The sequence below is a fragment of the Tetrahymena thermophila genome (genome assembly GCF_000189635.1).
Source record: "Tetrahymena thermophila SB210 genomic scaffold scf_8254697, whole genome shotgun sequence".
In the NCBI taxonomy this organism is placed as follows: Eukaryota; Ciliophora; class Oligohymenophorea; order Hymenostomatida; family Tetrahymenidae; genus Tetrahymena; species Tetrahymena thermophila.
The window spans coordinates 1,758,511-1,770,409 of NW_002476463.1; the positions used below are offsets into that span (position 1 = coordinate 1,758,511).

Here is an 11,899-nt window from a genome sequence, read left to right on the forward strand (position 1 = left end):
TTTTCAATATAAAAAAGCTTTAAATAAATTATTTAACAATTAATTTTTTAATAATTTTTAAAAAAAATTTAATATATTGTATCATTTTTTTTATTATTCTGTTAAAATTTCAATCGTTAAATTAGAAAAAAAATTTTAATAATAAAAAATGAGCTTATGAAATATTAAAAATGGAGCTTTAATTAATGAGAATTTGCAGTAAATATACAGATAGAGAGATATAATAAATTAATCTATTTTTTTATTTAAGGATAGTCATAAATCAGATTCTCTTATTTAATAATTCACTAATCTTTTAGGTTTCCAAAGACTCTTAAATATACTAGCTTCAATCTATCTACGAATTATCATATTTTAAATATTGTTACAAAATTTATTTAATTAGATATACCTTTTAATTGATACATATCTTAAATTTTAGCATTTCTATAGTTCTTTAATTTCTTTTTCAAATTCTTAGATTTCAAATATATCCCTATACTCTATTACTAGAGAAGAAAGGTTATTTATTTTTCCAATTGCTTTACCAAGTCCAGTAGCTGCTTTTGTACTACAAAGACTAATTAAAATTTTTTTTTTTCAAAATATAACTTAAAAAAAATAACAAAATAATTTTGTAAATACTTTAAATTCAATTCTAGGGATTTCAATGTTTTTATTTGACTTATCTAATTTGCAAAATTTGAAATGCCTTTATCAGTGAAAGCTTTACTCTAATGTTTATTTTTCCTAATATAAAATCATAAAAAATTAAATATCATTAATTTAAAAATAAATTATTTACTCTTAAGTAATTATAAGTGATAATTCTTAAATTGATTGGTTTTTGGCTAAATTAGATCCTATAGAATAGATGCGTTAGTCTGTCATTGAGAAAAATCTAAATTTTAGAAATAGATTAGGAAATTTACAAATAAATATTTTTTTAATAAATAAAAAGTTATTTTTATCTATAAAAAACTATAGATAGACTTACTTTTTTAATTTAAGAAGCAATTTTTGTAAATTAAGAAACTTGTGATAGAGTTTAACTCAATTCAGTTAAACCAAAACTTTTAATACCATTACTTTTAAATTAAACAGTTTTTTTTTAATATTCAATTATTTAGAATTCTATTATATATTGTCATGAAATTCTATTTAAAATTAAATATAAATAGTTGATTAATTAATTACGGTATTGTGAATTCTATTTACTCTAAATTTATACATTATTTTAATCCTTTACATAAATGAGTAACATCAGAATCTTAGAGCTAAAAATAACTATTATTTTATATATAAAATGGTTTAAAAAGCTATCAAAATTAATTATCAGAGTTTAAATCAATAAATAAATACCTTACATTTAACTTTAAATTAACTAAATTCTTAAGTTATCCTATTTTTTTAAACGCTCTTACTTCTTATTATAATATTTTTTTACTTTCATTCAAAGATAAGTACTCTCTATTTTTGAAAAAAATTTAAATATTTACATAAAAATAAAAAAAGTAAGTTACATTTAACAAGGAATTTAGAGAGATTTTTATTAAATTTAGAGAGATTTTAATTATATTAGCTTTTAAATAGCATTCATCATACAAGAAAAATCACCTTATTTTAGTTCAACCCTTTTGTAATAATTAACATTTTTGAGGATGTTTTTAAACATAAATTAATAAAAATACCATAATTTTAAATTTAAGTATTATAAATTTGACAAAAGAAAAGGTCTAACTTTTAGGAAATACTATGCAAAATCTCACTATTTTTATCAGCGATTCTTTTTAAAAGATAATTTATTCAAAACATAAAATGAAATTCTATTTATTTATTTATTTATTTATTTATTTATTTATTTATTTTACTCTAAAGATAATTTCTGCAGTAATACATCTAAATTAGTATTAAGAAACTTTTATATAAAAGTTTGTTAAAAAAGCTACATAAAATTAATTTATTTACTTAATTTTAAGAAATATAAATTATGTCTCTCATTATTGTTTTTAAGTCTATCTTTTTTTATAGTTAATTATTATTATTTTTAATGTTTTACTTATTTTCCCTTACCTTTTATAATAAGATAAAAAATATTTGTTTAAATCGTAAGATAATTATTTACCGCAAAAATTTCAAAATAAAAATAATATTATTAAATTTATATCTGATACTTTTAAGTATTCCTAATTAAATTTTTTTATTTTTTTATAAATAATTTATTTACTTATAAAAATAAATATGAATGATATTTATAAATATAAATCAATAATAAAATCTAACTATTTATTTATATTTTAGATTAAAAAAAACTTTTCAAAATATTATATAATATTATTCGAACATTTATTATTTATTCATCCTTTTTTCATGATTTCTTTATAATCAGAATGATTTTTTAAAGACAACTAATCTTTTTGATTTAAGACACTTGCTAACAACTTTGAATTTTTATGATTGATTGATTTGGCTAATATTTTATAATAAATTTTTGTAAATTTTAAATAAATATCAAAATAGAATAAACTTTTAAATTAAAAAATATTTCTTAAATTAATAAATAAAATAGTATTAGTGGTATAATAAAGATAAAAAAATAAATCAAATAAAAGCTATCAAATAAATTCAAAGAGTTTTAATGTTTTTAATTAGTTTTTATCATTCAAAATATCACAATCCAAAACAAATAAACTGTTTTTACATAAGTTCAAGTGTCAAATTTGAGAGATTAATGCAATTTGCTAAACCAGAACCTAAGCCTGATGCACCTATTGCACCAATTAAATTACCACTTTTTAAATATTGAAGAAAAAATATATCATAAAATAGTTAATTACAAGGAAAAAATGAAGAAAAAAGATGAAATAATAAGATTAATTAATTAATAATAAAAGTAAAAAATTTGAAATTCAAAGGATGAGCTAAATAAATTAACAAAGAAAGAACAAAAAAAAGCAAGACAATAAAAAGAAAAAGAAAAAAGAGTTTATTGTTTTTAATTAGTTTTTATAATTCAAAATATCACAATCCAAAACAAATAAACTGTTTTTACCCAAGGTCAAGTTTCAAATTTGAGAGATTAATGCAATTTGCTAAACCAGAACCTAAGCCTGATGTACCTTCATCACCAATTTAATTACCACTTTTTAAATATTGAAGAAAAAATGTATCATAAAATAGTTAATTAGAAGGAAAAAATGAAGAAAAAAGATGAAATTATAAGATTAATATAATAATTAGTTAATTAATAATAAAAGTAAAAAATTTGAAAATCAAAGAATGAGCTAAATAAATTAACAAAGAAAGAACTAAAAAAGCAAGCACAATATAAAGAAAAAGAAAAAAGAGTTTTATTGTTTTTAATTAGTTTTTTATAATTCAAAATATCACAATCCAAAACAAATAAACTGTTTTTACAAAAGGCCAAGTGTCAAATTTGATAGATTAATGCAATTTGCTAAACCAGAACCTAAGCCTGATGCACCTTCGTCACCAATTTAATTTTCACTTTTTAAATATTGAAGAAAAAATATATCATAAAATAGTTAATTAGAAGGAAAAAATGAAGAAAAAAGATGAAATTATAAGATTAATATAATAATTAGTTAATTAATAATAAAAGTAAAAAATTTGAAATTCAAAGGATGAGCTAAATAAATTAACAAAGAAAGAACTAAAAAAGCAAGCACAATAAAAAGAAAAAGAAAAAAAAGCTTTATTATTTTTAATTAGTTTTTATAATTCAAAATATCACAATCCAAAACAAATAAACTGTTTTTACTGAAGGTAAAGTGTCAAATTTGAGAGATTAATGCAATTTCCTAAACCAAAACCTAAGCCTGATGCACCTTCATCACCAATTTAATTACCACTTTTTAAATATTGAAGAAAAAGTATATCATAAAATAGTTACTTAGAAGGAAAAAATGAAGAAAAAAGATGAAATTATAAGATTAATAATTAGTTAATTAATAATAAAAGTAAAAAATTTGAAAATCAAAGGATGAGCTAAATAAATTAACAAAGAAAGAACTAAAAAAGCAAGCACAATAAAAAGAAAAAGAAAAAAGAGCTTTATTGTTTTTAATTAGTTTTTATAATTCAAAATATCACAATCCAAAACAAATAAACTGTTTTTACATAAGTTCAAGTGTCAAATTTGAGAGATTAATGCAATTTGCTAAACCAGAACCTAAGCCTGATGCACCCATTGCACCAATTTAATTACCACTTTTTAAATATTGAAGAAAAAATATATCATAAAATAGTTAATTACAAGGAAAAAATGAAGAAAAAAGATGAAATAATAAGATTAATTAATTAATAATAAAAGTAAAAAAATTGAAATTCAAAGGATGAGCTAAATAAATTAACAAAGAAAGAACAAAAAAAAGCAAGCACAATAAAAAGAAAAAGAAAAAAGAGCTTTATTGTTTTTAATTAGTTTTTATAATTCAAAATATCACAATCCAAAACAAATAAACTGTTTTTACATAAGTTCAAGTGTCAAATTTGAGAGATTAATGCAATTTGCTAAACCAGAACCTAAGCCTGATGCACCGATTGCACCAATTTAATTACAACTTTTTAAATATATATTGAAGAAAAAATATATCATAAAATAGTTAATTAGAAGGAAAAAATGAAGAAAAAAGATGAAATTATAAGATTAATTAATTAATAATAAAAGTAAAAAAATTGTTAATAAAAGGATGAGCTAAATAAATTAACAAAGAAAGTACTAAAAAAGCAAGCACAATAAAAGAAAAAGAAAAAAAGCTTTATTGTTTTTAATTAGTTTTTATATTTCAAAATATCACAATCCAAAACAAATAAACTGTTTTTACCGAAGGTCAAGTGTCAAATTTGAGAGATTAATGCAATTTGCTAAACAAGAACCTAAGCCTGATGCACCTTCGTCACCAATTGAATTATAACTTTTTAAATATTGAAGAAAAAATATATCATAAAATAGTTAATTAGAAGGAAAAAATTAAGAAAAAAGATGAAATAATAAGATTAATTAATTAATAACAAAAGTAAAAAATTTAAAATTCAAAGGATGAGCTAAATAAATTAACAAAGAAAGAACAAAAAAAAGCAAGCACAATAAAAAGAAAAAGAAAAAAGAGTTTATTGTTTTAATTAGTTTTTATAATTCAAAATATCACAATCCAAAACAAATAAACTGTTTTTACAAAAGACCAAGTGTCAAATTTGAGAGATTAATGCAATTTACTAAACCAGAACCTAAGTCTGATGCACCCATTGCACCAATTTAATTCTTACTTTTTAAATATTGAAGAAAAAATATATCATAAAATAGTTAATTACAAGGAAAAAATGAAGAAAAAAGATGAAATAATAAGATTAATTAATTAATAATAAAAGTAAAAAATTTGAAATTCAAAGGATGAGCTAAATAAATTAACAAAGAAAGAAAAAAAAAAAGCAAGCACAATAAAAAGAAAAAGAAAAAAGAGCTTTATTGTTTTTAATTAGTTTTTATAATTCAAAATATCACAATCCAAAACAAATAAACTGTTTTTACCGAAGGTAAAGTGTCAAATTTGAGAGATTAATGCAATTTGCTAAACCAGAACTTAAGCCTGATGCACCCATTGCACCAATTTAATTCTTACTTTTTAAATATTGAAGAAAAAATATATCATAAAATAGTTAATTACAAGGAAAAAATGAAGAAAAAGGATGAAATTATAAAATTAATAATTAGTTAATTAATAATAAAAGTAAAAAATTTGAAAATCAAAGGATGAGCTAAATAAATTAACAAAGAAAGAACTAAAAAAGCAAGCACAATAAAAAGAAAAAGAAAAAAGAGTTTTAATGTTTTTAATTAGTTTTTATAATTCAAAATATCACAACCCAAAACAAATAAACTGTTTTTACTGAAGGTCAAGTGTCAAATTTGAGAGATTAATGCAATTTGCTAAACCAGAACCTAAGCCTGATGCACCTTCATCACCAATTTAATTACCACTTTTTAAATATTGAAGAAAAAATATATCATAAAATAGTTACTTAGAAGGAAAAAATGAAGAAAAAGGATGAAATTATAAGATTAATAATTAGTTAATTAATAATAAAAGTAAAAAATTTGAAAATCAAAGGATGAGCTAAATAAATTAACAAAGAAAGAACTAAAAAAGCAAGCACAATAAAAAGAAAAAGAAAAAAGAGTTTTAATGTTTTTAATTAGTTTTTATAATTCAAAATATCACAACCCAAAACAAATAAACTGTTTTTACTGAAGGTCAAGTGTCAAATTTGAGAGATTAATGCAATTTGCTAAACCAGAACTTAAGCCTGATGCACCAATTGCACCAATTTAATTCTTACTTTTTAAATATTGAAGAAAAAATATATCATAAAATAGTTAATTACAACGAAAAAATGAAGAAAAAAGATGAAATAATAAGATTAATTAATTAATAATAAAAGTAAAAAATTTGAAAATCAAAGGATAAGCTAAATAAATTAACAAAGAAAGAACTAAAAAAGCAAGCACAATAAAAAGAAAAAGAAAAAAGAGCTTTTTTGTTTTTAATTAGTTTTTATAATTCAAAATATCACAATCCAAAACAAATAAACTGTTTTTACTAAAGGCCAAGTGTCAAATTTGAGAGATTAATGCAATTTGCTAAACCAGAACCTAAGTCTGATGCACCTTCGTCACCAATTTAATTCTCACTTTTTAAATATTGAAGAAAAAATATATCATAAAATAGTTAATTAGAAGGAAAAAATGAAGAAAAAAGATGAAATAATAAGATTAATAACCACAAAAGTTAAAATAAAAAGTAAAATTTGATTTCTCCCAGAGGTTTTATTTAAATCATGGTATCTATTTAATCATGATAAATAAAAAAAGATAGAAATATGATTGATGGATAATATTACAGATTAAAATATAACTGGAATATAAAAGCTTGGCATTTATATAATTTATTAAGAAATAATATAACACTCAAAGTTTTAAATTATTTGATGGTTTTTGGAGAAATAAGAGGGTTCCTTAAGAGGAATTAATTAGTTTAAGTAAATTAAATTTTTTTATTTTTTATAAATAATTTATTTACTTATAAAAATAAATATGAATGATATTTATAAATATAAATCAATAATAAAATTTATCTATTTATTTATATTTTAGATTAAAAAAAGCTTTTCAAAATATTATAATATTATTCAAACATTAAATATTTATTCATCCTTTTTTCATGATTTATATATAATCAGAATAATTTTTCAAAGACAACTAATCTTTTTGATTTAAGACACTTGCTAACAACTTTAAATTTTTATGATTGATTGATTTGGCTAATATTTTATAATAAATTTGTGTAAATTTTAAATAAATATTAAAATAGAATAAACTTTTAAATTAAAAAATATTTCTTAAATTAATAAATAAAATAGCATTAGTGGTATAATAAAGATAAAAAAATAAATCAAATAAAAGCTATCAAATAAATTCAAAGAGTTTTATTGTTTTTAATTAGTTTTTATAATTCAAAATATCACAATCCAAAACAAATAAACTGTTTTTACCTAAGGTTAAGTCTCAAATTTGAGAGATTAATGCAATTTGCTAAACCAGAACCTAAGAGTGATGCACCCATTGCACCAATTTAATTACCACTTTTTAAATATTGAAGAAAAAATATATCATAAAATATTTAATTAGAAGGAAAAAATGAAGAAAAAAGATGAAATAATAATAAAAGTAAAAAATTTGAAAATCAAAGGATGAGCTAAATAAATTAATAAAGAAAGAACAAAAAAAAAGCAAGCACAATAAAAAGAAAAAGAAAAAAGAGCTTTTTTGTTTTTAATTAGTTTTTATAATTCAAAATATCACAATCCAAAACAAATAAACTGTTTTTACATAAGGTAAAGTGTCAAATTTGAAAGATTAATGCAATTTACTAAACCAGAACCTAAGCCTGATACACCTTCGTCACCAATTTAATTCTCACTTTTTAAATATTGAAGAAAAAATATATCATAAAATAGTTAATTAAAAGGAAAAAATGAAGAAAAAAAATGAAATAATAAGATTAATTAATTAATAATAAAAGTAAAAAATTTGAAAATCAAAGGATGAGCTAAATAAATTAATAAAGAAAGAATAAAAAAAAGCAAGCACAATAAAAAGAAAAAGAAAAAAGAGCTTTATTGTTTTTAATTAGTTTTTATAATTCAAAATATCACAATCCAAAACAAATAAACTGTTTTTACTAAAGGTAAAGTGTCAAATTCGAGAGATTAATGCAATTTGCTAAACCAGAACCTAAGCCTGATGCACCCATTGCACCAATTAAATTCTTACTTTTTAAATATTGAAGAAAAAATATATCATAAAATAGTTAATTAGAAGGAAAAAATGAAGAAAAAAGATGAAATAATAAGATTAATAATAATAAAAGTAAAAAATTTGAAAATCAAAGGATGAGCTAAATAAATTAACAAAGAAAGAACAAAAAAAAGCAAGCACAATAAAAAGAAAAAGAAAAAATAGCTTTATTGTTTTTAATTAGTTTTTATAATTCAAAATATCACAATCCAAAACAAATAAACTGTTTTTACTCAAGGTTAAGTGTCAAATTTGAGAGATTAATGCAATTTGCTAAACCAGAACCTAAGCCTGATGCACCCATTGCACCAACTTAATTATTACTTTTTAAATATTGAAGAAAAAATATATATCATAAAATAGTTAATTAGAAGGAAAAAATGAAGAAAAAAGATGAAATAATAAGATTAATAATAATAAAAGTAAAAAATTTGAAAATCAAAGGATGAGCTAAATAAATTAACAAATAAAGAACAAAAAAAAGCAAGCACAATAAAAAAAAAAGAAAAAAGAGCTTTATTGTTTTTAATTAGTTTTTATAATTCACGATATCACAATCCAAAACAAATAAACTGTTTTTACTCAAGGTAAAGTGTCAAATTTGAGAGATTAATGCAATTTGCTAAACCAGAACCTAAGCCTGATGCACCCATTGCACCAACTTAATTATTACTTTTTAAATATTGAAGAAAAAATATATCATAAAATAGTTAATTAGAAGGAAAAAATGAAGTAAAAAGATGAAATAATAAGATTAATTAATTAATTAATAATAAAAGTAAAAATTTTGAAAATCAAAGGATGAGCTAAATAAATTAACAAATAAAGAACAAAAAAAAGCAAGCACAATAAAAAAAAAAAGAAAAAAGAGCTTTATTGTTTTTAATTAGTTTTTATAATTCACGATATCACAATCCAAAACAAATAAACTGTTTTTACTCAAGGTAAAGTGTCAAATTCGAGAGATTAATGCAATTTTCTAAACCAGATCCTAAGCCTGATGCACCTTCGTCACCAATTTAATTGTAACTTTTTAAATATTGAAGAAAAAATATATCATAAAATAGTTAATTAGAAGGAAAAAATGAAGAAAAAAGATGAAAGAATAAGATTAATTAATTAATAATAAAAGTAAAAAATTTGAAAATCAAAGGATGAGCTAAATAAATTAACAAAGAAAGAACAAAAAAAAGCAAGCACAATAAAAAGAAAAAGAAAAAAGAGCTTTATTGTTTTTAATTAGTTTTTATAATTCAAAATATCACAATCCAAAACAAATAAACTGTTTTTACCTAAGGTAAAGTATCATATTTGAGAGATTAATGCAATTTGCTAAACCAGAACCTAAGCCTGATGCACCTTCGTCACCAACTTAATTATTACTTTTTAAATATCGAAGAAAAAATATATCATAAAATAGTTAATTAGAAGGAAAAAATGAAGAAAAAAGATGAAATAATAAGATTAATAATAAAAGTAAAAAATTTGAAAATCAAAGGATGAGCTAAATAAATTAACAAAGAAAGAACAAAAAAAAGTAAGCACAATAAAAAGAAAAAGAAAAAAGAGCTTTATTGTTTTTAATTAGTTTTTATAATTCAAAATATCACAATCCTTAACAAATAAACTGTTTTTACCGAAGGTAAATTGTCATATTTGAGAGATTAATGCAATTTGCTAAACCTGAACCTAAGCCTGATGCACCTTCGTCACCAACTTAATTATTACTTTTTAAATATTGAAGAAAAAATATATCATAAAATACTTAATTAGAAGGAAAAAATGAAGAAAAATGATGAAATAATAATAAATGTAAAAAATTTGAAAATCAAAGAGCAAGAACAATAAAAAGAAAAAGAAAAAAGAGCTTTATTGTTTTTAATTAGTTTTTATAATTCAAAATATCACAATCCAAAACAAATAAACTGTTTTTACTCAAGGTAAAGTGTCAAATTCGAGAGATTAATGCAATTTGCTAAACCAGAACCTAAGTCTGATGCACCAATTGCACCAATTTAATTATGACTTTTTAAATATTGAAGAAAAAATATATCATAAAATAGTTAATTAGAAGGAAAAAATGAAGTAAAAAGATGAAATAATAAGATTAATTAATTAATTAATAATAAAAGTAAATATTTTGAAAATCAAAGGATGAGCTAAATAAATTAACAAAGAAAGAACAAAAAAAAGCAAGCGCAATAAAAAAAAAAAGAAAAAAGAGCTTTATTGTTTTTAATTAGTTTTTATAATTCACGATATCACAATCCAAAACAAATAAACTGTTTTTACTCAAGGTTAAGTGTCAAATTTGAGAGATTAATGCAATTTGCTAAACCAGAATCTAAGCCTGATGCACCTTCGTCACCAATTTAATTGCAACTTTTTAAATATTGAAGAAAAAATATATCATAAAATAGTTAATTAGAAGGAAAAAATGAAGAAAAAAGATAATAAGATTAATTAATAAATTAATAATAAAAGTAAAAAATTTGAAAATCAAAGGATGAGCTAAATAAATTAACAAAGAAAGAACAAAAAAAAGGAAGCACAATAAAAAGAAAAAGAAAAAAGAGCTTTATTGTTTTTAATTAGTTTTTATAATTCAAAATATCACAATCCAAAACAAATAAACTGTTTTTACCTAAGGTCAAGTGTCAAATTAGAGAGATTAATGCAATTTGTTAAACCAGAACCTAAGCCTGATGCACCTTCGTCACCAATTTAATTGTAACTTTTTAAATATTGAAGAAAAAATATATCATAAAATAGTTAATTAGAAGGAAAAAATGAAGAAAAAAGATGAAATAATAAGATTAATAATAAAAGTAAAAAATTTGAAAATCAAAGGATGAGCTAAATAAATTAGCAAATAAAGAACAAAAAAAAGCAAGCACAATAAAAAGAAAAAGAAAAAATAACTTTATTGTTTTTAATTAGTTTTTATAATTCAAAATATCACAATCCTTAACAAATAAACTGTTTTTACCGAAGGTAAATTGTCATATTTGAGAGATTAATGCAATTTGCTAAACCTGAACCTAAGCCTGATGCACCCATTGCACCAATTTTATTGAAACTTTTTAAATATTGAAGAAAAAATATATCATAAAATAGTTAATTAGAAGGAAAAAATGAAGAAAAAAGATGAAATAATAATAAATGTAAAAATTTTGAAAATCAAAGGATGAGCTAAATAAATTAACAAAGAAAGAACTAAAAAAAGCAAGCACAATAAAAAGAAAAAGAAAAAAGAGCTTTATTGTTTTTAATTAGTTTTTATAATTCAAAATATCACAATCCAAAACAAATAAACTGTTTTTACTCAAGGTAAAGTGTCAAATTCGAGAGATTAATGCAATTTGTTAAACCAGAACCTAAGCCTGATGCACCTTCGTCACCAATTTAATTATGACTTTTTAAATATTGAAGAAAAAATATATCATAAAATAGTTAATTAGAAGGAAAAAATGAAGAAAAAAGATGAAATAATAATAAATGTAAAAAATTTGAAAATCAAAGGATGAGCTAAATAAATTAACA

General features: G+C 20.5%; 1 protein-coding gene across 1 annotated transcript in view; it reads right to left on the bottom strand. All coding sequences in view use genetic code 6, as the record gives it.

Annotated features, from left to right (window-relative positions):
• Positions 1-284: 284 nt before the first annotated feature.
• TTHERM_00355950 (hypothetical protein) overlaps positions 285-11,899 on the bottom strand; it is a gene marked incomplete at both ends in the record, with an annotated part of 14,212 nt that continues 2,597 nt past the window's right edge. The window contains 31 exons of the mRNA XM_001010492.2: positions 285-333; positions 392-559; positions 625-729; positions 785-880; positions 1,177-1,266; positions 1,342-1,449; positions 2,681-2,770; positions 3,032-3,121; positions 3,397-3,486; positions 3,761-3,850; positions 4,120-4,209; positions 4,473-4,562; positions 4,827-4,916; positions 5,178-5,267; positions 5,531-5,620; positions 5,890-5,979; positions 6,249-6,338; positions 6,601-6,690; positions 7,552-7,641; positions 7,889-7,978; positions 8,242-8,331; positions 8,590-8,679; positions 8,939-9,028; positions 9,296-9,385; positions 9,649-9,738; positions 9,994-10,083; positions 10,292-10,381; positions 10,649-10,738; positions 11,001-11,090; positions 11,346-11,435; positions 11,682-11,771. Of these exons, the coding sequence (XP_001010492.2) occupies positions 285-333; positions 392-559; positions 625-729; positions 785-880; positions 1,177-1,266; positions 1,342-1,449; positions 2,681-2,770; positions 3,032-3,121; positions 3,397-3,486; positions 3,761-3,850; positions 4,120-4,209; positions 4,473-4,562; positions 4,827-4,916; positions 5,178-5,267; positions 5,531-5,620; positions 5,890-5,979; positions 6,249-6,338; positions 6,601-6,690; positions 7,552-7,641; positions 7,889-7,978; positions 8,242-8,331; positions 8,590-8,679; positions 8,939-9,028; positions 9,296-9,385; positions 9,649-9,738; positions 9,994-10,083; positions 10,292-10,381; positions 10,649-10,738; positions 11,001-11,090; positions 11,346-11,435; positions 11,682-11,771 (2,866 nt within the window). The remainder of the gene's footprint in view (positions 334-391; positions 560-624; positions 730-784; positions 881-1,176; positions 1,267-1,341; positions 1,450-2,680; positions 2,771-3,031; positions 3,122-3,396; positions 3,487-3,760; positions 3,851-4,119; positions 4,210-4,472; positions 4,563-4,826; positions 4,917-5,177; positions 5,268-5,530; positions 5,621-5,889; positions 5,980-6,248; positions 6,339-6,600; positions 6,691-7,551; positions 7,642-7,888; positions 7,979-8,241; positions 8,332-8,589; positions 8,680-8,938; positions 9,029-9,295; positions 9,386-9,648; positions 9,739-9,993; positions 10,084-10,291; positions 10,382-10,648; positions 10,739-11,000; positions 11,091-11,345; positions 11,436-11,681; positions 11,772-11,899) is intronic.